This window comes from Eleutherodactylus coqui, chromosome 12, assembly GCF_035609145.1.
Source record: "Eleutherodactylus coqui strain aEleCoq1 chromosome 12, aEleCoq1.hap1, whole genome shotgun sequence".
Taxonomy (NCBI): Eukaryota; Metazoa; Chordata; class Amphibia; order Anura; family Eleutherodactylidae; genus Eleutherodactylus; species Eleutherodactylus coqui.
The window spans coordinates 94,957,184-94,979,930 of NC_089848.1; the positions used below are offsets into that span (position 1 = coordinate 94,957,184).

Below are 22,747 nucleotides of genomic sequence, written 5' to 3' on the forward strand. Positions count from 1 at the left end.
TTGAATCCACCCGTGGGCATTAGGTCTGATCGGAGGGGCAGCAGAGAAAAACTGCAGGTAATACATTCCCCTCTAGTCCTGGGCCAAAAGGTTATCCCAAAACCAGAGTGTAGCTTTAAGTCTGCACAGCAGCTGCAGTCAGAAAATACAAAAAGTAGGCAGCTTTTTATGAAGACCATTTGTAACATCAGTTCTGTCTTTCATTGTAAATGCAAAGAAGGAAAAAAAGGTTTCTTGCAGAAGATGGACATATACATTAAAGCTGCGAGCTGAAGACAGCAGAGCAGGATATAACCTGCGAGATCCCGGCCACACATTACTCACATTGGCACCGCCTGGTTTGTGGCTGGTGGATGCTGATGGCCGGCTGTTGCCTACAGATGGTTTGGCTGGATTTGTTACCTGTGGATAATAGGTCATTTAGTTCTGAAGGGTTGGAGGCGATGCAGGAGACACAGGGCAAGAGGGAGAGTAGTGCGGGGAAGAAAAATAATGACAGTCGGAACGGAAGAGAAATTTCACTTAACCCTTTCCAATCCACTGTCTGACGTCTAAAGACATTATGATTTAAGGCTGTATAGCTCCGACGTTGGAAGACGCCCGTCGGGGTTCTCTTACTGTATATGGCCAGCCTCTCTGCTGTCGGAGCCTATCCAACGTGTCACCTCATGCAGTACTGGCTTTAGCCAGCATATAGCGCCGTTGTATAACAGCAGAAATAGAGTAAGTCCCCTAGGAAAACCAGAATACAAATTGGATTGGAAAGGGTTAAGTGAGAAGTTGTTACTATCAAATCATAGAACACGCGGTCATGATCACTGGACTTGTGTGCAACCAGGCTGAAAAGGACCCTTGTAGGTCTCGCCCCCCCTACAGATGAGCATTTTCAGCTTTAGGGCAAATTTGATATTTGGCAGAATATTCAGTCATGCAGATGTTGGTGTGGATTTGTATGGAGGAATTTACTGCCTCGTCTGAAATCATTCCTTAAGGGGCTGGTCGAGGGTTAGAAAAATGTAGCCTTCATACAAAAACAGCTCTGCACCTGCCCACAGCTTTTAAGCGGTACCGCAGCTCAGCCTCATTCACTTCAATGGAGCTAGACTGCAATGCAAGAGAGACAATCCAAGGATAAGGGGTTCAGCAGTTTCTGGAAGGCAGCAACCATCTTTTTATTGCTGGGCAACCCCTTTAAAGACTCCTCTCATACAGCAGTTTACAAAGCCAAACAGGTTTCAACAGTGAGAAATATAGTATGTATGTATGTATGTATGTATGTATGTATGTATGTATGTATGTATGTATGTATGTATGTATGTATGTATGTATGTATGTATGTATACACACACACACAATGTTACGTGTATAAGTATACATATAGTATAAGTAGTAATCCATTTTCTCAGGGGGTTTCACATGTAAATCAATCCCCTGTACTTCATGGAGAATTATCCAGCACATTAATGTGAACCCTCGGCTGAGCACCCAACATACTCGGAGGCTGAAGGACTGGGCCGCCATCTGCTGTACTGAGCTGCCAAGATGCAGAATTTTTAGCTCGCACACAAAAAAAAAAAATTCAATCTGGCCAAGTATCAACTGAGTGAAAATTAATTAACCTTGCAAGCCCCAAATGACAAATGTGAGCAGCACGGTCGCCATATGCAGCCCTACACGAGCCGAAGCCGTGCACATGTGCTGATCTTTAAAGAGTAAAAAGAAAAAAAAAAAAAGCACAATTCAGGATCTCTGATTGTTTACCCGAGGTCATGAAACCTCCAAATTTACAAAAATAAAGAGCCCTGAAGGGATGAACATAAGCGTCATTCACACCGAGGGCCAGGAAATAGTTACTTGTTATTCTCTCTTACAATGTATCACTGGTTGTGCGGCCACTGCTCTGCCAGCTTATTTAAAGCGATCATCCGGCCCTTAACAAAAGGATCAACAGCTTCTCTACCTACTTGATGCACGATGGGCATTATCAATTAGTCCAAGACACTACTCCTGCTCCCAGTAACCAGCGCTGCCCCTGTGAGCAGCGCCAGCCAGCAGTAGCAGCATGTAGTGTCTTGCACCTTATGCATAGTATGCGCTGGTAGTGTATCAGTGGTTTGGCCATCAGTTTGCCCAAAAACAGAGGGTCACTTTAAAAGAAAAAAAAAAGTACAGGATTAACAATGCATGGCTGCTTTTTTCTAAATACTACATCTGGCCACAAGTTGTGTGTGGCACTGCTGCTCAGAGCTGTTCACTTCAATGGAGCGGAGCTGCAATACCTCATAGCCTTGTGAGACAGAAGATATCCCTCAATGCTCCGAATTCAACAAGGCTTGCAGTGCGGAGACAATGTAGTAGCAGCTGGTATCTGATTACAGCAGATATCCAGCTGACTGGAAGCCTAAGGGCCCATTCACACAGATGTATTGCCAGGCCGTCCGTGCCTTACACGGATGGCACACAGCGCCATATTAGCCTATATGCAGACAAACTATTTCACACAAACCAATAGTCCGACCCAAAAAAAAAAATGCATTTTTTTCTCCTAAAAGCCACATCCGTTCTCAGCTGTTTCACAGACGAAACTAGGGCATGTAATGTATACGGTCTGCGGACTGTCCAATGTGAGCCGCTTCACAGTTTCTCAGGTACAACACGTATATGACTGGGTGAATCTGGCCTAATAGGTACCCACGCACATCAGATCACGGTCTGACAAACCAAATGATTTCTGTAGGACTGGCCAACCACATATTATGTAATGTGCTGTCGCGATTCTTCGCCACCGACAGATGTTAGGGGAAACGATTGGACAAGTTGGATTTCTCCGTATGTCACAGTATATCGAGTTTCTGCATGTAGCAACTGATTGAAATAAACCCATTTTCAATACCCCTTTGTTCTCACAGGAGATAAGCCACCACAAGAGAAATCTGGCAGATACTTAAACTGGTGTTCCCATCTTAGACGTTAGGTACATCCACAGGAGATGACAAGTGTCAGATGGATACAGGTCCCATCTCCAGTTCTGGTCTCCAACACGGCTGTACAAGGTGGCAGGCTCTGCTGTACTGTTGCCGTAACGCCCATAGAAGTCAACAGAAGTTACACAAATCAAGTAACCGCAAGCTGCAGTTTCCACACCTCAGGAGATATGGAAACCTTATAGCTCGCTGTGCTGCGTTGTTTACACAACTGTTTCTATCCTCCCGGTCATCAGAGCAGTGTCCTCATTGCAGTAATATTTGGCAGATATGAGAACACCCCTTTAAGAGTGATCGTACACAAAAGTTTACTTGTCCAATTGATCAGGCTATGTGAATGTGCCAACAATTAATCGAACAAAGGCATTCATTGGCTAATCGACAGCACGTATCTCCGTGTGAACAGGGATATGTGCAGCCGACCAACGATCATGTTAATTGTTCATCCCCACACAGGAGATCTGCCAGTGTTGAAATAATGAACGAGTGCAGACTAAAGCCACATCTACAAGCAACAATTATCGCTAAAATTCCTTCAATGTTTGAGCAAATCGCTGCCTGCAAATGCTACCATAGTTTGTTTTTCAGCTGAACAATGATTTTTAGTTCAGCATAAAAACAATCCTTCAGCTGGCTAGCTGATAGCAGGGACAGCACGCTGTGATTCTCCACGGGAGTGTTGATAACATTGTTTTCAGCTACAGTCCCTTGGGAGAACAATGGAGCTTTATGCAGATAACAGACCACCCGCTGTTATCTGCATACAGCGAAGGGAGCTTCATTCATAGGTAAATTAAGCTAATAAGGTACTAATGGGCATTAGTACCCATTAGTAGTTTATGCAAAATGATCGTTCAATCTGTCACTCAAGCCATCTTGTGAACAAATTGAGTGATCATCTTTGCGTGTAAATGGGGCTTAATAGACTCACTGTCCTTCACAATTGTTGTACGGGCTGATCATCTGCCATGTAGATCCGCATTTTCCCTAGCCAATTGAAAACTCATGCACATGTGGCCAAGCTCAGTGGAGTGGGGCAAGAAGAATGGCTGAAAGAGCATTTGGCCAACAACCATCTTAGCTATTTGGCCATCTTAAGAATTGTTTTATGTTGTTGTGAAGTGGTCAGCCCTCTTAAGCAGCTTTTTAATAAACTTAGTGTATTCTTTATGCCTGAAGATACACCACCTTATCCCATTTTGACTAGTCCTACTATAAGATTGCTGTAAATGGAGGGTCATGTGACCATAGACATCTCTCAACCTCCTCCACAGCAATAACACTGTGAAGGCATAGTGGAGATTGAAGAGTCATCTCTTAGCACATGTTGCTCCATATCCAGCCATTTTATGGTCAGAAGACCAGCAGTTGTGGAGTGACCAACCCTTCTAACCTCTTTAGCACAGTTTTTTTCTTCAATTTCAGGTTTTATCTCCCCACTTTCAAAAAAATTATAACTCTTAGGGTGGATTCAGACGACCGTATATCGGCTCAGTTTTCACGCCGAGCCGATATACGGTGTCCTCATCTGCAGGGGAGGGAGGATGGAAGAGCCAGGGGCAGGAACTGAGCTCCCGCCCCCTCTCCGCCCTTCTGCACTATTTGCAATGAAAAGAGGCGGGGCAGGGCTATGGTTACAAGAATTAGCCCCGCCCCCGTTCCACCTAGCCTCATTGTAAATAGTGCAGAGGGGCGGAGAGGAGGCAGAGAGGGGGCGGGAACTCAGAGCACTGCTCCGGACTCTTCCAGCCTCCCCCCCTGCAGAGAGAGACGACGTATATCGGCTGGGCGTGAAAACCCGGCAGATATACGTTCGTCTGAATCCAGCCTTATTCATCCATCAACATAGCTGTCAGAGCTTGTTTTTTTGGAGGCCGAGTTGTATTTTTCAATGATAGTATGTAGCGCACCATATAATGTACTGACAGAAAAAAAAACTAAAAAGCAATCCTGCCCATCTTTGGGTGCGTCTTGTTCCTACGGTATATACACTTTATTGTATGGGTCACTACGATTACTGCGATACCAAATTTATGTAGCTTTTTTGGCTGTACTACTATTGAAAAATAAACTTAATGGGAAAAAATTAGCATTTTTCTGCCACCATACATATTTTATTTTTCAGTCTATATAGTTGTGCGAGGGCTCGTTTTCTGCGCCACGACCTGTAGTTTCAATTGGCACCATTTTGGAGTACCATACATACAACTTGTTGATTTACTATATTTTGTCTTGGAGACCAACCAAAAAAAAAAAAAAGACCCGATGAAGTCACCTGTCAGATGTTGTGGCGCCAGAGCACAGATAGTATATTTTTATATCATTTTGAGCCAAGTGGCCCCAAACTATATAAAAAAATGAAAGGTCGTCAACCAACAGAGCAACTCAACGCCGCCACGGCACCAATATCTGCAGCACATTGCAACATTGGTGCTACGTAGAGCTGTCAAGCTCCATTACAAATATATGGGGCTCCTGGCAACATTCCTTATTCACTTTTTTGGAGTGCAACTCAAGAAAAATTATGCAAGATACAACATGGCCATCACATGACCCAACTTTTGGCCAATATCTAGCCATTATTAGTCTTACAGGCTGAAGTCAATCCACGGCACTTGGAGAGAAAAAAACAAAACAAAACAGGATGTAGTGCACCCCTCCTCCACCTGATAGACCGTTAGTTCATGGAGCAGAAGTGAATGTGATAGGCACAATGAATATTAAAAGGCCCACATTGAAGCAGCATGATGCCCGACAGCCATACTTACATTCCCACCACCCGGGACATGCTTAATATTGTCCTTGGAGCCACACTTGGACTGAACATGGCTGTAGTTGACTTTTTTGGAGACTATCTGGACCTGGAGCGTGATAGGATGGGGAGAAAAAAATAAATAAAAAAAATAAAACGAGACACAGAAGTGGAGAGGCACGGTTAGCAAAAATCACATGACACAAAGAAGACAGTGTTAAGTGAATGACAACAGGGAGGGGGAAGCATGAAGCAAAGGGTAAGCAGCTGCTACAGAGAAGACCACCCACGTTCAGTACAACCTATGGTTGCCAGTACAGAGCAAAGTCGATAGTCAAAAGGGACCGATCCAGAAAGACACCAGTGGCACCACGTAGAAACAACCTGCACATTCACCCATAAATGAAGTCACATGACTGCAGAACGAATGTATGTGTCAATAATATGGCACCATAAGTGACAATCTTTCATTATGAACAGGAGAGCCTCTTTAAATCTTGCCTCTTGAACTCTCAGACGATGAGAACAAGTTAGCGCTATACTCGCATGTACAAAAACTTTCTCCATTGACAGGGCCAAGGACTATAAACAAAAGCTCAAGAGTGTCCAGCTCATCAGCACTGTTTTGTTCCCCTGTAACTAGGCAACTTTAGTGCCCAACAGTCATCCTGTGTAAAAGTACCCAAAAGTGCCCCAATGATCACCACTTTACGTAGGGTGGGTGGGTCTGATGCTGGGGATCAAATTGCTTTGCACAACTATGAAGAAATGACTGACTTCTCTCTTTCTCAAGCCTTTTACTAGATTACACAGATTTCCCCATTTCTGATAAATGAAGCTTAATCATCGAACAAAGAAAGGTTCAACAGCTTACGGGTAGACTTCACAACTAGAGATGAGTGAGCATACTCGATAAGGCAAACTACTCGAGCGAGTAGTGCCTTATTAGAGTACCTGCCCGCTCGTCTCTAAAGATTCGGGGGGCGGCGGGGGAGAGCGGGGAGGAAAGAGGGGAGATCTCTCTCTCCCCCCTGCTCACCGCCGCAACTCACCTGTCACCTGCGCCAGCAGCCGAATCTTTAGAGACGAGCGGGCAGGTACTCGCATAAGGCACTACTCGCTTGAGTAGTTTGCCTTATAGAGTATGCTCGCTCATTTCTATTCACAACCCATTGATTAACCAGTCATAGACTATGAGGATCTGTGAATGGGAATGTGACTGCAATCTCATACAAACTTAGTCCTGGTTAAGTAGCTGAATATCTGTTACAATGTGTCATTTCTATCCATCTTCCCGTCATACTTCCCAGCCGACTCTGCTACAACGGTATACAGTCTCTGAATTAAATGCCAGGCTGAAACACTCTTGCCTGTACTGATACACTGAGCAAAATCAATCTCTCTCATCTTAATAAACGGTTAGAGGATTAGTGGAGCACTTTCACATCCTTTTCTACCACTGTGGATAATTACTACAATGGGTTATATGGTGACCCACGTTTGGTTCAATCCACAAGGGGTCGGATGGCGGTACTTCGTTGAGGATTGTATTTTAACACACTGTTAGAGAGGTGAGTATTTGGGATAATAGATAATGGCACCCTATGGTAATACATCTGTCGAGCGCCACATTTTCCTGTTGCAGAAGATCCCTCCTCGTAGCATCAAAAATAAATAATTTTATATACAGTTTTTAAAGTACTCCCGAACAGGATATTAAAAAAAAATAAAAAAATAATAAAGTATTTGTTCTCTTAGCAAGTATCAAGAGGAGTTCTGTGCCTTAAGATCACCTGCACAATACTTACCTGCTGCCCTGTACATGTGCACACTACTATATCTATACTTCTAGAGGAGGAGGAGGAGTTAGGCAGATACAACAGGTAACAGGAGTGAGGAGGGGGAAGAAAGTGACAGATCATTAAGGTTAAGGTAGAAGTGACGAGCCATCAGCAGCTCACTGAACACTCACTTTCCCATTGCTTTGCTTTTGCGCAGTCTCTTTAGGGTCTGCCGGCTTAGCGCTGGCTGTTTTAGTGGCGGCTGGGGCAGGGACAGGTTTTCGAGCTGTGCTGATGGGCACAGGCTTTTTCTCTACTTTTGCCTGCTGGGGGGAAATGTAAGATGGTTTACAATTCAGCATCAACACAATAGATAAGTCACACGTGTGCTTTATGGAGTGCAGAACTGTCTGTGCCGAGGAAAATTCTGTATAGTGCAGCAAACTGAAGACAAGATGGAGATTAACACGGCAAGCGCCTATTCCATGTACATCACCACTGACCTATTAAAGCATTAAACCGACATTCCATATTGATAAATATAATGTTGTATAAACAGACCAAGTTTTTCAGTCTGCGTGTAACTGCATTGCTTATGCACGGATCCTGAGTTACATCCTGTATTAGACTTCAGAGCTGCAATCACTATTCTGCTGGTAGAGTCCTGTGTAAGTAACGTACTTATCCTGTATTGATCCTAAGTTATAGCCTGTATTAAACTTGAAACTGCAGCTCTGGAGTATAAAAACAGACTGTTACTCAGAATCTGTACAGAAGTAGAAATGTATTTGCTTCACTGAACTTTTACAAGTTCCATCAGCTCTATCGGGCAAAAAAAAAAAAGCATATGAGTTGCGTCCTCCAATACTGTAAGTAGCTGGATAAGCTCCAGAAGAAAACCCTCAACAGCTACATATTCGCTCCATTGCTTCTGTCTTGGTCTATTAGGGTTTTGACAAACATCACCAGTTTTACAGGTAAAGTTGGAATTTGCACAAAAACTGCACAACCACCAACTCTGCAGCCATGACAGATGACATGTGAGGGAAAGGCACAATGTACAATATGTAACATCACAAAACAGGATGTCTCTGCCCCCTCACCTTCCCTCCTCCAGGCTGATGCTTCAGATTGTCCGTGGATCCAATCTTGGAGCGCACGTTCTTCAGATCCGGAGCCGATGCTGGACGAGGTTGTTTAGGGGCCACAGTGGGTTTGCTGGCAGCCAGTGCACTAGAAGGCTTACTGGCAGGGGCTGTGCTGGCTTTGCTTACTGGAGCTGGGCGAGCAGCAGGCTGTTTCTTGGCATCTACGGAAGCACTGGGACCAGGAAGAGTTTTGGAAACCGCTGGTTTGCTGGTCTTGGGGCGGCTGGGGCTGGTTAGAGTAGTTCCATTGGTCTTTGTTGGATCAGCTGGACCAGATTTGGGGCGGCTTAAATCTGTAAATCGTAAGCGGGAGGAGAGGGAAGAAAATTACATGAAAAAAGGTAGTTATGGGGGGTTTGCCAGTTTTGGTAAATGAAGGCTAATAGGCTTGTGCAGGATATAAGGATAGGCCATCATTATTTAACCAGTGGGTTTCTCACTCCAAAGATTGCCCACGATCAAGAATGTTGTGTAGTATTTAGCTGGCCCCACAAAATCGACAATCTAAATCTACGTGGAGTGTATATTGTATATATCCTTTCTATCCCAAGTGGTGACTACTTACCAGTAGGGGCTTTTGTTGCATTTGGCTTCTTGGTTTCTCCCACCTTGACATCGTTCTTAAGAGCTGTGACAGAAAATAATTCCAGACTCAGTCAATGTTCTTTTCTTGACACATTAGGGCATATAGCCACGTGGCAGACAATTCTTGCGGTTTCTGCATAGATTACTACAAGCTCCATTCAGATGTAGAAATTTTTGCAATAAATCGGCTTGTAAATACACCCTTAAAGGGAAACGCCATTTCAAAACAAAATGCTATTCTGTAATCTAAAACCATCAAAATCCCTGTACCCGAGCGGCTATGCATTGCCCCTTTATACAGTAGCTTCTGTGTCTTCCATGGCCTCCTGCAATTGCAGCTTTCAGTATCGGTGACCTCTGTGTGTGATGCGCACACCGGACAATGTGGTTATTAAGTAGTATTTCCTATATAAGAGCGCAGGTGGGTTATATTGGTATTGACAGTTTAGGCTTCAGCTATATTCTAGTAAAGGAAAGTAGAGTTAATGAAAACTTCAGACGGCAAGGAGAGATCTAGAGCTCAGGCTACAGGCTGACCTTCTAGCATTTGCCTGAAGTTACACTAGATTCAGTTGGCCAATACGTGGGTTCATAAAATCAGCCACAAAAAAAAAAAAAAATTTAATGCTGCAATAATCCTGCATTCCAAAATAAAGATATATAAAAATTGTATTTTTTTTTTCTTTAAAAGGAATTTTAAGTCACAATATTTTGGTGCTACATTACTATTAATTGATAATTCTCTTACCTAGTTTCTTAATTGAATTAAGTTATTGGAGGCGTCACATTTTCTGTGAAATGGACAGAGCCAGCTTTCTTCCATATGCAAGTCATGGCACTGGGTTCATCAGTACAGGCAAGGGTTCTTTACAGTAAGAGCAGTCAAACTAAGTAAGTCTAACCAGAAGTAGGAATGTAAAATTGCAGCATTATTTTGGGGCTCAGTTTATGGACCCAAGTATTGTCAAATTAATATTGAGGGCTTCTAGCATTCGCCTGAAGTTACACTATATTCATACGAGTGACGAGGGTTTATAGTATGAGCCCAAAACATTCCACCTGATATCTTAGGGATGTAAAAAGGAGCAGCCTTAAATTTAAACTCAAGTTTCTCTTTTTGTGCTTCCCAACACTATTCGTCATTTCAGCTGCTGGGTGGCATTGAGTGCTGGTGACCAGTATACCCAAGTCATTATCTTGTTTGTCTTATGCCTAGTTCTACTCCCTTTAATATACATGCCGCCATACTATTACACTTTGGAATCCTAGAAAAAAGTCAGAATTTGGCCAAACAACTCACTTGATGGTCTTTTTGAGGCGAGGTTGGGTTTAGGAGCAGATGTTCCGGTGGTATTTGCAGTTGCGGAAGTGTTGAGTTTAGAAGTCACTGAGCTGGCCTTCACAGCAGGGCGAGGGGTAGCCGCAGATGTTAGGGGCTTCTTGTCTGGTGACTTCACTGGACTCTTAGAATCCTGGCTCTTCCAAAAGAAGGAAAAAAAAATTAGTGCAAATCAAAATTATAGAGCATCTACAGACTATCTGGCACAAGGTGGGTAACCATTACATTCTGCAGACCTTACATTGCTTGCACCTTTGCCATCCGCAGCACAGTTTACCCCGAACCCATCACTGTACAGCCCCTGGAAGTTAGTGTTTACGCCCACTTAATCTTACTGACTGTATTCATTTACACCCACAGGATTAATTGCTCCAAAGTATTGAAGGTTCTGCACAGGGAAACCACCAACGTCCAATATGTACAATCCATCGCTGGTGCCATCGATTCACCAACCACTGACCTGAATGCTGATGGAAAAAGCCAGCATGAAGGGTAATTAACTGGAGCACTTTGCTAGGAAGTGAGAGGCTCTATTGTCATTTTAATTAACAACGGCAGATGGCCCCAGCAGCGGTATGAACAATCGGCCTCAGGTTGTGTTTAAGCTGAATGGAGGATTTTCCAATAGGAAATCAGTAGTTCTCCTACAGGGACGTGACAATGCGGGTGTTAAATATAGAAGCACAGATCCGGCACGTGGCATTCGGGATAGGAAATCACTGGATAGAATTACCGATGCTATTAATTACCAACAAGATCTAGTAGGCTGGTCTCATAGGGATGAGAAACTCAGAAGCTAAAGCCAAAATTGGAACCAAGTGTGTTAGCACAAGACTACATGCAGCTATTCATAACATTTACTTTGTCGCTATAGTGCAATCAGAAATGGGCTTTGCAAAATCTCATCCCCTCTGTGGCTAATGTAAATGCAGCGGACTCTCCATACGGGAAGGGCCTGCATGGAGCTTTTGCAGCAAATCAATAAAAAAAAATAAATAAAATAAGTTGGAGGTACACTTTTAAGCTAAATATATACAAATTAAAACTGTTTCCTATTCATATGGCAAAAATCCACACAAAAAATTCCAATGTGGATTTCAAGGGGAATGCGCATCAGGCGTTTGTGCCGGCAGTTTATTTCCAACACGCCAATTCCAGAATGGATGTAGAATCTGCAGCAAAACAGATTCCCAATCATGCAATAAAAAAAGTTCACTATGACCCAAGGTGCAGATTGCCATTACATACAGTGGGAAGCGAAATGAAAACCTGTTGTCTCGATATACCCTTAACCCCTTAAAGACATGGTCTATTTTGGGCTTAAGGACGCAGTGATTTTTGGCAGATTTACATCCCTATTTTTCAAAAGTCAAACTTTTTTTTTCTAAATCACTGCATTCAAAGTCCTGTAACTTTATTTTTCTATTATGATCTCGCGCTAGCCCCAGGACGTAAGTTTACGCCCTGTTGCGGGAAGGGCTTAAATATACAGGTGATACTTTATGTATCCAAAAAGGCAAAAAAAAAATAAAAAAAGACACGTGGATCCTAGCAGATAAATAGAGTAGCCGCACAAATGGCACACGGTAAGATATCAGGAGGCTGCAGGAGTTTATACACAGGAGTCAGCCATGCACAAGACAGCTGCCCCAATCCAACCAGCAATGTGATATTTTTCTAGTCATTAGCGGGAAAATATCTGCAACAGAGCTGGTGCTCACAGTGGAAGACGGCGCCGATTGCCAATGTGCTCATGTTACCATATCTCAAGAGGACCATGTCACGTCCACATATAAATCACCTACCTTGGGCTTTGTATCTTTCCCATCTTTAGGTGTAGTTGGTTTGGTTGCACTCCCCAGGGGACGTTTCGGAGTGGCAGCGTTATTGGTGGTAGCTGGAGATGGGCTGCTGGCCTTTTTAGGCTGGGCGGGTATTGAAGAGACCGGCTTCTTAGGGCTGGGGGCAGTTAGGGATTTGCCTTTAGGGGTTGCTGCAGCTTTCAATGCGGTGGTTGCTGCTGAGGCCTTTATAATAAAGATAGAAATAAAACTAATTTAGGACTAAAAATAAACCCTACAATGCGATGTCTGTAAAAATGAGGCTTTACCGAAACTGCAGGACATTACAGATAAAAGGATCTGTAGGATAAGCAGAGGATGTGAAGCAGTTACACAAAGAATGGGGTTAGACTGCCTCACTTTTTTGCCTTTCGTTTAGGCCGTTTTCACACTTGCGCTGATGATTCCGCTTTCCTGCTCCGTTTAAGCAGGAAAGGGGGATCCCTGCAGCCGAATGGTTCTGTCTGTGGATGGAACCAAGCAGTTAAGGACGAACTCCACTGACTGTGTCCACCCGCTTTGTGCCCAGCTGGCTGGCTTTATGAATGGAAGAAAGCTGCATGCAGCGCCCTTTCTTCTGGCATTTGCAGCCGCATTTGCGACCTAAGCTCTGGCCAGCAGATCCGATGCGAAACCACCTTTAGAATGATAATTTCATTGTGCAGATGTATTTGCATTCATATGGATCATCACTCAGCTTTCCAAAAACATGATATAGTCAAAAATTATCTGAATGCAATTTTTAACATCTCCATGTTCCTATACCCCCAGGTAATGTCCCATTCACCACTACATACCTTCACCTTCTTCTCAGGACTGGCAGGGAGATCCTTAGTTGGTGGTGCAGTGATATCACTCCCTGTTTTGGCTTCTTCTGGTGCTGCGGCGACTGATTCCAATTTACCTGATTGATGAGATTTACAGATTGAGTAATTCAAAAGTAACAATAGAACAATTATCAATCTGACAGTTTGTTACTAGAACATTGTTAGTTGTGGATTAATTGTTAAATAGTAGCAGATGGTCATCCCCCCCCGTGTTTAAAAGCTCGACCACATATCATATGATACTATGTCAAGATCCATCGTCTAGTACGTGGGTCGAGGACCTCAGTGAGAGCTGGAGATCATGGCACCATTTGACTACAAGCCATATTTACAAAATATATTACATACAACTGCAAACACTGCTTTCTCTAATATTTTCATACATCATACCCTTTAAACATCTTACAGTTAAATAGAGCTATACTCAACACAAAAGTGGAGTCACTGTGTACATACATTACTTCCTTCGTACAGTTACATCTTGTATTATACCCCAAGCAATGTACGTACTCAGCGCTTCCTCCAGCAGGATGTAACTTCGGATAGGTACAGGAGAAGTTATGTCAGCGTGTCAATTATATAGATTATAAAGAACTGTAAAGTGTGCTCCAAGGTGGACATACCCTTTAGGCTGGGTTCACACAGGGCGGAATTGCTGCGGAATGTCCATGTGGACTTTCTGCACGGAAATTCCATTTGTGTTTTTAATCCCGGGATTAGCCAGCAAAGTGGATGAGATTCGCAAAAATCTCGTCCACACACACTGCGGCCAAACTGCGCTGAAACTGCGCAGCAGCCCCTCTCCTCTCTATGGGGAGAGATAGCCGCAGTGGAATGCTGATGGCAAAACCACTCTGCGGGTTTTGAAGCTGCATTTCTCCGGCGGAAATCACATGGAATTTCCATCCGATCTGAGGGATTTCGGGCCTGCGTGAGCCCAGCCTTAAAGTAACATTGTCTGGCTGTGGTTATGAGTGAATCAAAACAAGCGTGCGTTAAAAATTACTCCGCAAACTTCTAAAACATGCATAACAAAGCAGTGAGATCTCACAGCAAACCACACCAAACGACAGCAACACGGAGACCATCAGTAGTTACTGCAAGTCACCGAAACTTACATTGCCCCTCTAGAAAACAGGAAGCTTCAGAAGCACGGAGGTGGATCTCTAGGGGAGATGCTGCATCTCCGAGCTCCATCACAAGGCAGCTGTAACCTCCAACCACATTGCTGGAAGAAGTTGGGTGACAAAGTTCACAGACGACGCATCGTATGTTTTGGATCAACCAAGATCGGCGGGGCCAGGCTTTGTGACTTTACAAAGTTTCTTTTAAACCGAAGTTATAGGCCTTTTGTAAAACGCCAACTATTATAACAGATTATATAAGAACCCACCCTGCACGGCGCATAAAGCAGAGGAATATATGAATACGGAATGGAGTCCATTCCCTGGATGTTTGCAGCAATGAGCACGGTGAGCTCAGGCCTGTCACTAAACATTCATTCCCCTCCGCAGATCAGGTCAGTAAAATGTCACCTTCTCCGTCTGAGCTTTGCAAGGTGAAAGGCGACGAGTGAGAACGCACGTCCTGCATATGGCGACGGGTCATGAAGACTGCTGCGGCACTCCTGCAGCTATGACACCATTATAACATGCTACAAGAGATCGTGATGTACATGTTAAGAGGATACTACCCTTATACAGCATACGAGGCCCAGATATTAGTCACACATGCAGAGTTTATAAAGGTTCTCAGAGGTAGAGGGTACTGGATAATTGAAGAGCACCTGGGACAGTGACAGGAAGCAGCAGGAAAGAGGATGGTACATTGGCAGGTAGAGTGCCAAGGCCACCGGAGGTCCGCACGAAAGCGGGGTAGAGGTGCGAGTTTGCGTCTGGCCAAGAATGTGTGCATCATCCAATCCACATTAGTGGCTGTCGCCTGCACCTCCCCTATAAGCCTACCCGGCCCACCCTTGTCTCCACCCATTCTTCTGGTGGAGACAAGATGCACCAGTATCGAGGTAGAGATACACCAAAGTAGTAAACAAAGCTAAAAAATGGAATTGCGTAGTTACTCATCTTGTATTCAATTTCAAATTTTACTTCAGAGATGCACTTACTGTGTCCATACATCACTTGTGTACTGATCCTGAGTTATATCCCATTATACACTGCAGAGCTTCACTCACTATTCTGCTGGTGGAGTCCCTAAGCATATACACATTACTTATCCTGTACTGATCCTGAGTTACATCCTGTATTATACTCCAGAGCTGCACTCACCATTCTGCTGGTGGAGTCACTGTGTACATACATTACATTACTTATCCTGTACTGATCCTGAGTTACATCCCATTATACACTGCAGAGCTTCACTCACTATTCTGCTGGTGGAGTCTAAGAATATACACATTACTTATACTGCACTGATCCCGAGTTACATCCTGTATTATACTCCAGAGCTGCACTCACTATTCTGCTGGTGCAGTCACTGTACATAATTACTTTATTCTACAGGCTGCCAAGCTCATTTTACAACATTCCCTTCTTGTTCAGGTTCTGCACAGAGCCCACTCTGGTGGAAATCTATATCCTAAGAAGTGCTAAAAGGATGGTATATATTTCTCTTGAAAACATCCCCATCAGTCACACAGATGGTCATCTCAAGCTGGAGAGAAACAGACTTCAGCATGCATTAACATGTAGTCTTCCAATACCACCATTGTTTAAAAGGAAAACAAAGGCTAATTACAGGGATGCTATAAGGCCGGGGCCCCACAGGGGCTAATTTGCAGCGGAATGTCCATAGCTTTATGTCTGGGACAAAGATTAAAGTAGTGCTAAAAGGTTTTATCACAGGGCCGTGTACAGCCATCATAAACTACACTGAATGCCAAAACTGTGGGTCAAATCTGGGTACTGGTCAGCAGAACATAATGTGCATCATTGTAGAGGGGCTGAGCAATGAACAATGCACAATCGACACATCTGGCGTCATAGTAGCGGCTCCACAATCCACGGCTTGCTACATGCTGCAGATTGGACGTTCCAATATAGACAATGACTGTCGCACAGAATTTGCTGAGGAAGGTCTCTGGTCGAGCCATCTGTTGCCAAGACTGCCCCTTACAGTACACCATCGTGAACGTTTGTGGTGGTCGCACGCCACACCCATCAGCATGCTGAATGGCGCAATGTGGTAAGCAATGAAGCAAGATTCTGTCTCAGTGATCACTACTGGCACTGCTTTGAGGAAACAGCAGATCCTTCCGCCAATTTCAAGCACAACATAGATCGTTAGAGCGTAGTCCTGGTTTAGGGTGCCATCTACATCAGCAGCTGATCCCCTCTAGTAGGCAAGAGGGGTGCGTCATTAGGATTCCTTGGTCAGCACGATCCCCAGATCTCTCTCCAGTAAAGAATCTAAAGAGATACGACCAGACATCGAATGAACGCTCTTCCACAGCTTGTAATGAAGAGCTGTGGACCGCAGTCACTACCACCCCAGAAGAGCATTCCAGCGCTCATGCAATCAATGCCACGCTGCATTAACCCTTTCCAATCCAATTTGTATCCTTGTTTTCCTAGGGGGGCTTACTCTTTCTGCCGTTATACAATGGCGCCATCTGCTGGCTAAAGCCAGTACTGCATAATATGACACGTTGAATAGGCTCCGACATCAGAGGGGCTGGCAATATACAGTAAGAGAACCCCGACGGACGACTTCCAACATCGGAGCTGTACAGCCTTAAATCATAATGTCTTCAGAGTTCAGACAGTGGATTGGAAAGGGTTAATGACTACTCGGAACTTCATTCTGTTTCATCTCATTTTGAGCATTTCTTCCTATGTGATATTTTCTCTATGAGGCTATGCATGTTAGCATAAAAACACAACTGACAACCAGAAGGAAAATAGCTGTTCTTTACACTGCAGACAAGCCAGAAAACTAGGGGGATGGGGGGAATTGTACAGAAAACTGCCTCTTCTACAGGTTTCCCTGCAGAAAAAAATATATATTGTGAATCCGGCCAAAGAGCAAACAAGGTGGAGACACCCGGGACATCTGCAATGCTGTGTGGGGCTAAAGCTGCAATTTATATAAGAGGCTAAAAACCAAATCATTTCCATTTTATTCTTCTTTTACTACAATCCCCAGCAGTGGTGTAATCCGGCTTAAGGCTTGTGGCCACTTCAGTATTAATTGTCCTCACATGACCTCAGAGCTCCGTTACACAAACAAAAAAACAAAAAACAAACAAAAAAAACCCCCTAAAAACTAATTTGTTACCTACATAATTTCCCTTTTGATGGGGTTCACTCCCCCCCCCCCCTCTTTAAATATATGGATTTTTATAAGGACCACCTACTCTCCTCACTGCCCAAAAACTATCTAAGCAGCATACTCAGGAAGAGCCGGGTATGACGGCTAGTACAGCTTTCACAGAATCCCCCAGCATTCCCAAACTCCTGAAAGGCACAGTGCCAACCACATCCCACAGGCTGATGAGGCAGGTTTCTACCCTCGAGTGTAAGGGCCCTTTTACACGGAGCGATCACTGCCCAGATCACTGGAATCGGAATCATCGGTCAGTATAAACGCACACATGATCTGATCGATGAATTCATTCATTGTTCGGTTTGTGCAGGCATAAAAAATTAAATGACGATCGGCCCGTGTAAACAGAAGTGGGTGGACTAGGACTTTCTCCAGCCCGCTCCCCCTCCATTCAGTGATGATTGCTCCAGTGTAAAAGACCCAGGCGTGATTATCGCTGGCAGGACTGGCAGACACTCCTGCGCCCCGACAACTGTCCCATGTAAAGGGGCCCTAAAACTGAGCATAAGTTTGCACTTAGCTCTTCCAAAGTTTAGAATGGTAAGTTACTTGAGATGTTGTAATCCACCGCTCACACTGAAAACTCTAAATGGTGGCAGTATAGAGTGTTACCCAGCTTTGCCAGACTCCTGCATGGCAAAAACAAATTATTGTGGTATCAATCAATACATGCCCCAAACTCACAACTTAGGGGTCTAGGAAAGCTGTGTGACAACTGTGCAAGAGAATTTCTTTACTTGGCTTTTGTAATTTTTTTGAGGGCAAATAAAAGAAATACAATTCAAACATGGATGACCGATTGGGACGACTAAAGCAAATAGCTTGTGGAAACGGCAAGTCCCCAATGGTTGGTGCAGCCAGGATAGGCTTGGCTGGCATCAAACATGGTCCAGCAGTTTTCATATTAAGGTCTGCTTGCATTTGTAATCTGAGCGACAAAAAAAATAAAAAATAAAAAAAATAAAAAAAACAAACAAAACACTTTTTAGCTCAATACTGAATCCAAAGGGCCTTTTGCATCCTTGAACAGGGAAGATCATTCATAGAAACGTTAGTTTGCCCAATCATTGGGCCGTGTCACCTGATGAACCAGCAAACAAACACTTTGTTTATTGGCTGGTGGCATTTTTTGTGCAGCTGAAACCCCCCCCCCCCCCCCCCCCCCCACAAAACCCATTGTCATTGGCAGCACCTCTCCCAGAATTAACAGGAGGGTCATGTGTGCAGACAACGATGAAACCACATGGGGGACGAACGAGCGTCTATCCCCCATACATTCTGAACCAGCGTATGCCAAGACAAGCTTGATGACCCAAACACGTTAACAAATACATAAAATACTGAAACACTTTTTATATCTTGTTTTTCTCGTTTCTGGTAAATTGCATTACAGAGGAGTCTCCATAATCTGATCTTTGCTGCATCTGCTCTTATCTGATTCTAGACTCAGCTGACTTACTGAAAAGTCAATTGATCTGTAAAAGTCACATTTCCAAAAATTCTCCCAAAAGGGGGAGAGAAAAAAAATGAACAAGAAGCATCTAGATTGCCACTAAAGTCTTAAAAGCATGCTATGCAGCGAAGCCCGGGGTTGGGGGGAGTGATAATATACATGGTACAAGTCTAAGAAAAAGAAAAATTGTCTTAATCAGACTACACAGTTCAATTGTAGTCTGTAACCATGGAGACCAAGTCTGCATGGGAGAAGTATACACAAAAAAAAAAGAAAAAAAAAAAAGTTTGTGTTAATAAATTTCAGTCATTGGTGTCACTACTGCATGAATGAGGCTGTAAGGGTTAAGAGGAATTCAGAAACCACCAACAAAAAATATTACCGAAAGCTCAGCAAGCATGAAATAAGTCACTCAAGCAACTGTTCAGTGTCACGGATATTATAAGAAATAAAGCCCATCTGCAATGAAACGCAGAGCTGACTGCATCCTAGTGTCAAAAAAAACCTGTAGACGACGGGTCGTTTAATGAAGCACAGAAACATGTAGCAGAGCTGAAGACATGTCAGATGGCTCCAACCTGTGGCACTGCCACCCACGTTGGCTTAGGATCAAGGGGCAGCGTCTGATCCTCCAAGCAGACATTTATGGCGTATTGGGGGATGTTAATCTAAGACTAGTGGTTTACGTTTGGCGCATCTTACTGTCGACAGTTATCCAAGAGGCTCTTACTCTGGCGCACCCATACCAGACGTGCGCCACTTTCTAAAATCCAGCGCAGATCACACCTGATAAAAGCCGTGCGCTGTAATATGCTAGTTTCTTGCAGAAATTAGTGAATTTGACGGGCTGTAGCTAGCTCTGCCCCCTTCCAAGCCCACTCCCCCTTTTATTAAAAAAAAAGCCAAGTTTTGTACAAGAGGGAAAACCTCCTTCCACTCTTTTGGACTTATTTGGTGAAACTTCTAAAGATAAAGATAACCTGTAATCCCTATGAAAAGCTACATGCAGCACACTGATCTGTGCCAAATGACAGACCCTGCTCTGCCAATCCGACCAACACCAGCTCTGCTACATCTCACCATGTTACACTTGAATTTATTCTTTGCAAATTATACTCCATCTTGTTTACGACAGACCTTGGGGAGTAAGGCACATCCCCCATGCTATACACATCCGCACCTCTCCATATCTGTCACTATAACAAAAGCCCAATGTAACCAATGTTATAAAAGCCATTCCAGACCAGAGAGAGAAGTGTATATTTAGCCATATAGCTTTTCTAGGAAAGCTGGGTGACAACCAATATTGCTGCCATTCTATTCCTTTCAGGCTTTCCAGACCTTTGAATGGCAATCTGCCTCAATATTGATCTGTAAGGAAGTAGATGATCAGATGTGCCACTCAGGTGCCTAGAAAAGCTGAGGGATAAATCCTGTAGTAGAAGCACTTTTTTAGTGCTAGCTTATCCTTAATGAGATATCCCCCAAGTAAAAAAGGGGAAAAATACTTTTATAATATATGTATTATAAATGCATGCATACATGAAAATTAACAGCCTGGTAGAAGACTTGAGGACTTAATGTGTTAAATTTTAGGTGGACCTGTTCTATTTTCTTCTCCAGGCACTTTGTCCAAGACATTAAAATTCTAGAACTTACCATCCTGGGCACCCGTTCCTTAGGAGATAACGAAGAGATACTGGTTTTATCATCCACCACTTTTTCCTTAGAGGCGATCTGGAGGTCTCCTCCGAGTCTTCAATTTCATCTTCTCCTGCTCAGATTTCTTATTTTCCAAGGCATTAGAAGAGGAAGGATTGGAGATTCCAACTGCTTGGTTTCATTCTTCTCACCAATGCCGACTTCCGGGACGCTATCCAGCTTTGTCAATGGCATGGCCAAGGACAGAAGGTCTTGACCAGTAAAAGGAGGCCGATCACTACCTTCTCATCCTGGAAGCCAAGAGGATCCTTATAAGAGAGGAAGAGGAGAAGAAGCCGCCAGCGATGTCCTGCCTGTTACTGAAGTCGTAGCCAGTCGCCTGCTCTTCAGCTAACGGTCATAGATCTCTTCATGGAATTGGATTGTTTTTTCGCCAGTGCGGTCTGGTTGTGGTTCAAGCCACCAGGTGGTGACAGCAGATCGAGGTTGTCTTTAGCTCCTATGAAAGTCTCAGGATACTTATCGGCAACATTGACTGTTTGAGGAACAGCCAAGTGTGAGCATTCAGACATTGCGCGCTCCTGATTGCCTTCCTCTGATAGGAAGCTCTATCTAGTAGCGGACAATCATCTAGGCTATCAAGCTGATAATCTGTGTCCATGTTGAACCCATCTTCATCATGGTCATTAGAGCGATTGGCAGGGATGGGCTTAAAGTCATCTTGTGCCAGCTCCACCGTGGTTTTTGGCGGCTCAGAATGACCAACGGCGCGCCCATTCTTCAGGTGGTGGTCGGATTGAGAATACTTGTCTTTACCAATGGAATTGTCAATCATCATGGGATTAGAATTGCAATTCCAAACCTTTGCACCTTGGTTCTGGAAAAGCATCTCCGTCTCGGACTGCCCGTAAAGCTGCTGTTCCTTCTCGTGGGAAGGCATCCTGCTGGTTTTGGTAGCCGCTTTTTCCTGGTCAGTGATTGCAGAGATTGGATCAAAACAATCGAAGATCCTGCAAGGTCCATCGTTGGGCTTGACGACATCAGCGGGCTTGGAGCAAGAGAACGGATCTGCCAAGAAGGAGAGTTGGTCAGGATTGGACAGGATTTGGCTACTTTTACTTTGCCCTTCACATTCCACCTTCTCCTTGGATCCCAGCTGCAGGCTTTTGTCTAGTTTGGTTTCAAAGAAGCACAGTTTATCCTCGTCCGTGAAGCCGGCGCTTTTAACGAATCCATCTTTAATTTGCCCTCCGGTGCTGTTCACGCTCAAACCGATCTCGTTGAGCTTCCCCTCCGTCCTCTGCCATTCGTATTCTGCTTTGGGGTATTCTCTCTGGGTCTCGTTGCCCGAGATGGTGTCTGGATTTTTGGCATTGCACAGCTGACTGTATTCGCTGAGCGCAGCGGACTGCTGATTTGAGAAAGACATTGTTTTCTCGTTTGGCTTGCTCCGGCTTCTGAAAGACTAACATGCAGAGTGAGCCTGCCTCGCGCTGTGACATCACATCTGCTTCTGTGTTCACGGCAGAGAAGAAAAATGTAATCTCCACCTACAGGGTCCCCCCCTCCTCCAAGCCGACGGCACAGCTTGGTAGGGGAAAACAAGAGACCCCACCAGACCCCATTGTTATCTGCTCAATACCTGCGAAAGCTGTTCCTCCTTTCATCCACCGATATAAAAAGACCTTAAGCAGCCAGAATGTCCAAAATACCACGAAAGAAGATAAAAATGAATTTCAGGGATATTCAGAACATACGATACATGCACCCAAACTGTATACACCATGTATATGCAGAATTCCTATATTTACAGAAGCTACATTGCCTCGTACTAACGTTGTTAGAGATAACCCAGAGCCACTATGTATTCCAATCACGCAGAACTAGTTATAGGTATAACACTTATTTGGTGAAATCTCACATTTATGACTAGCTGTAGTCGTCCTTCGTCTAAACACTGGCATGTGAATAGCATTGTAAGACTAGTAGCTTAGTCACGCCTGACAGTCTAGTTGCTAGGGATACACTACCTAA

General features: G+C 44.1%; 1 protein-coding gene across 2 annotated transcripts in view; it reads right to left on the bottom strand.

The window, feature by feature from the left end:
* The window catches only part of MAP4 (microtubule associated protein 4), a 113,256-nt gene that overhangs the window by 10,684 nt on the left and 79,825 nt on the right, over positions 1 to 22,747 (bottom strand). For both annotated transcript variants that reach the window (XM_066585499.1, XM_066585497.1), the window contains exons 9-16: positions 13,228 to 13,334; positions 12,395 to 12,616; positions 10,551 to 10,728; positions 9,231 to 9,293; positions 8,621 to 8,958; positions 7,709 to 7,843; positions 5,753 to 5,845; positions 325 to 402 (exon numbers count right to left, since the gene is read on the bottom strand). In XM_066585499.1, the coding sequence (XP_066441596.1) occupies positions 325 to 402; positions 5,753 to 5,845; positions 7,709 to 7,843; positions 8,621 to 8,958; positions 9,231 to 9,293; positions 10,551 to 10,728; positions 12,395 to 12,616; positions 13,228 to 13,334 (1,214 nt within the window). The remainder of the gene's footprint in view (positions 1 to 324; positions 403 to 5,752; positions 5,846 to 7,708; positions 7,844 to 8,620; positions 8,959 to 9,230; positions 9,294 to 10,550; positions 10,729 to 12,394; positions 12,617 to 13,227; positions 13,335 to 22,747) is intronic.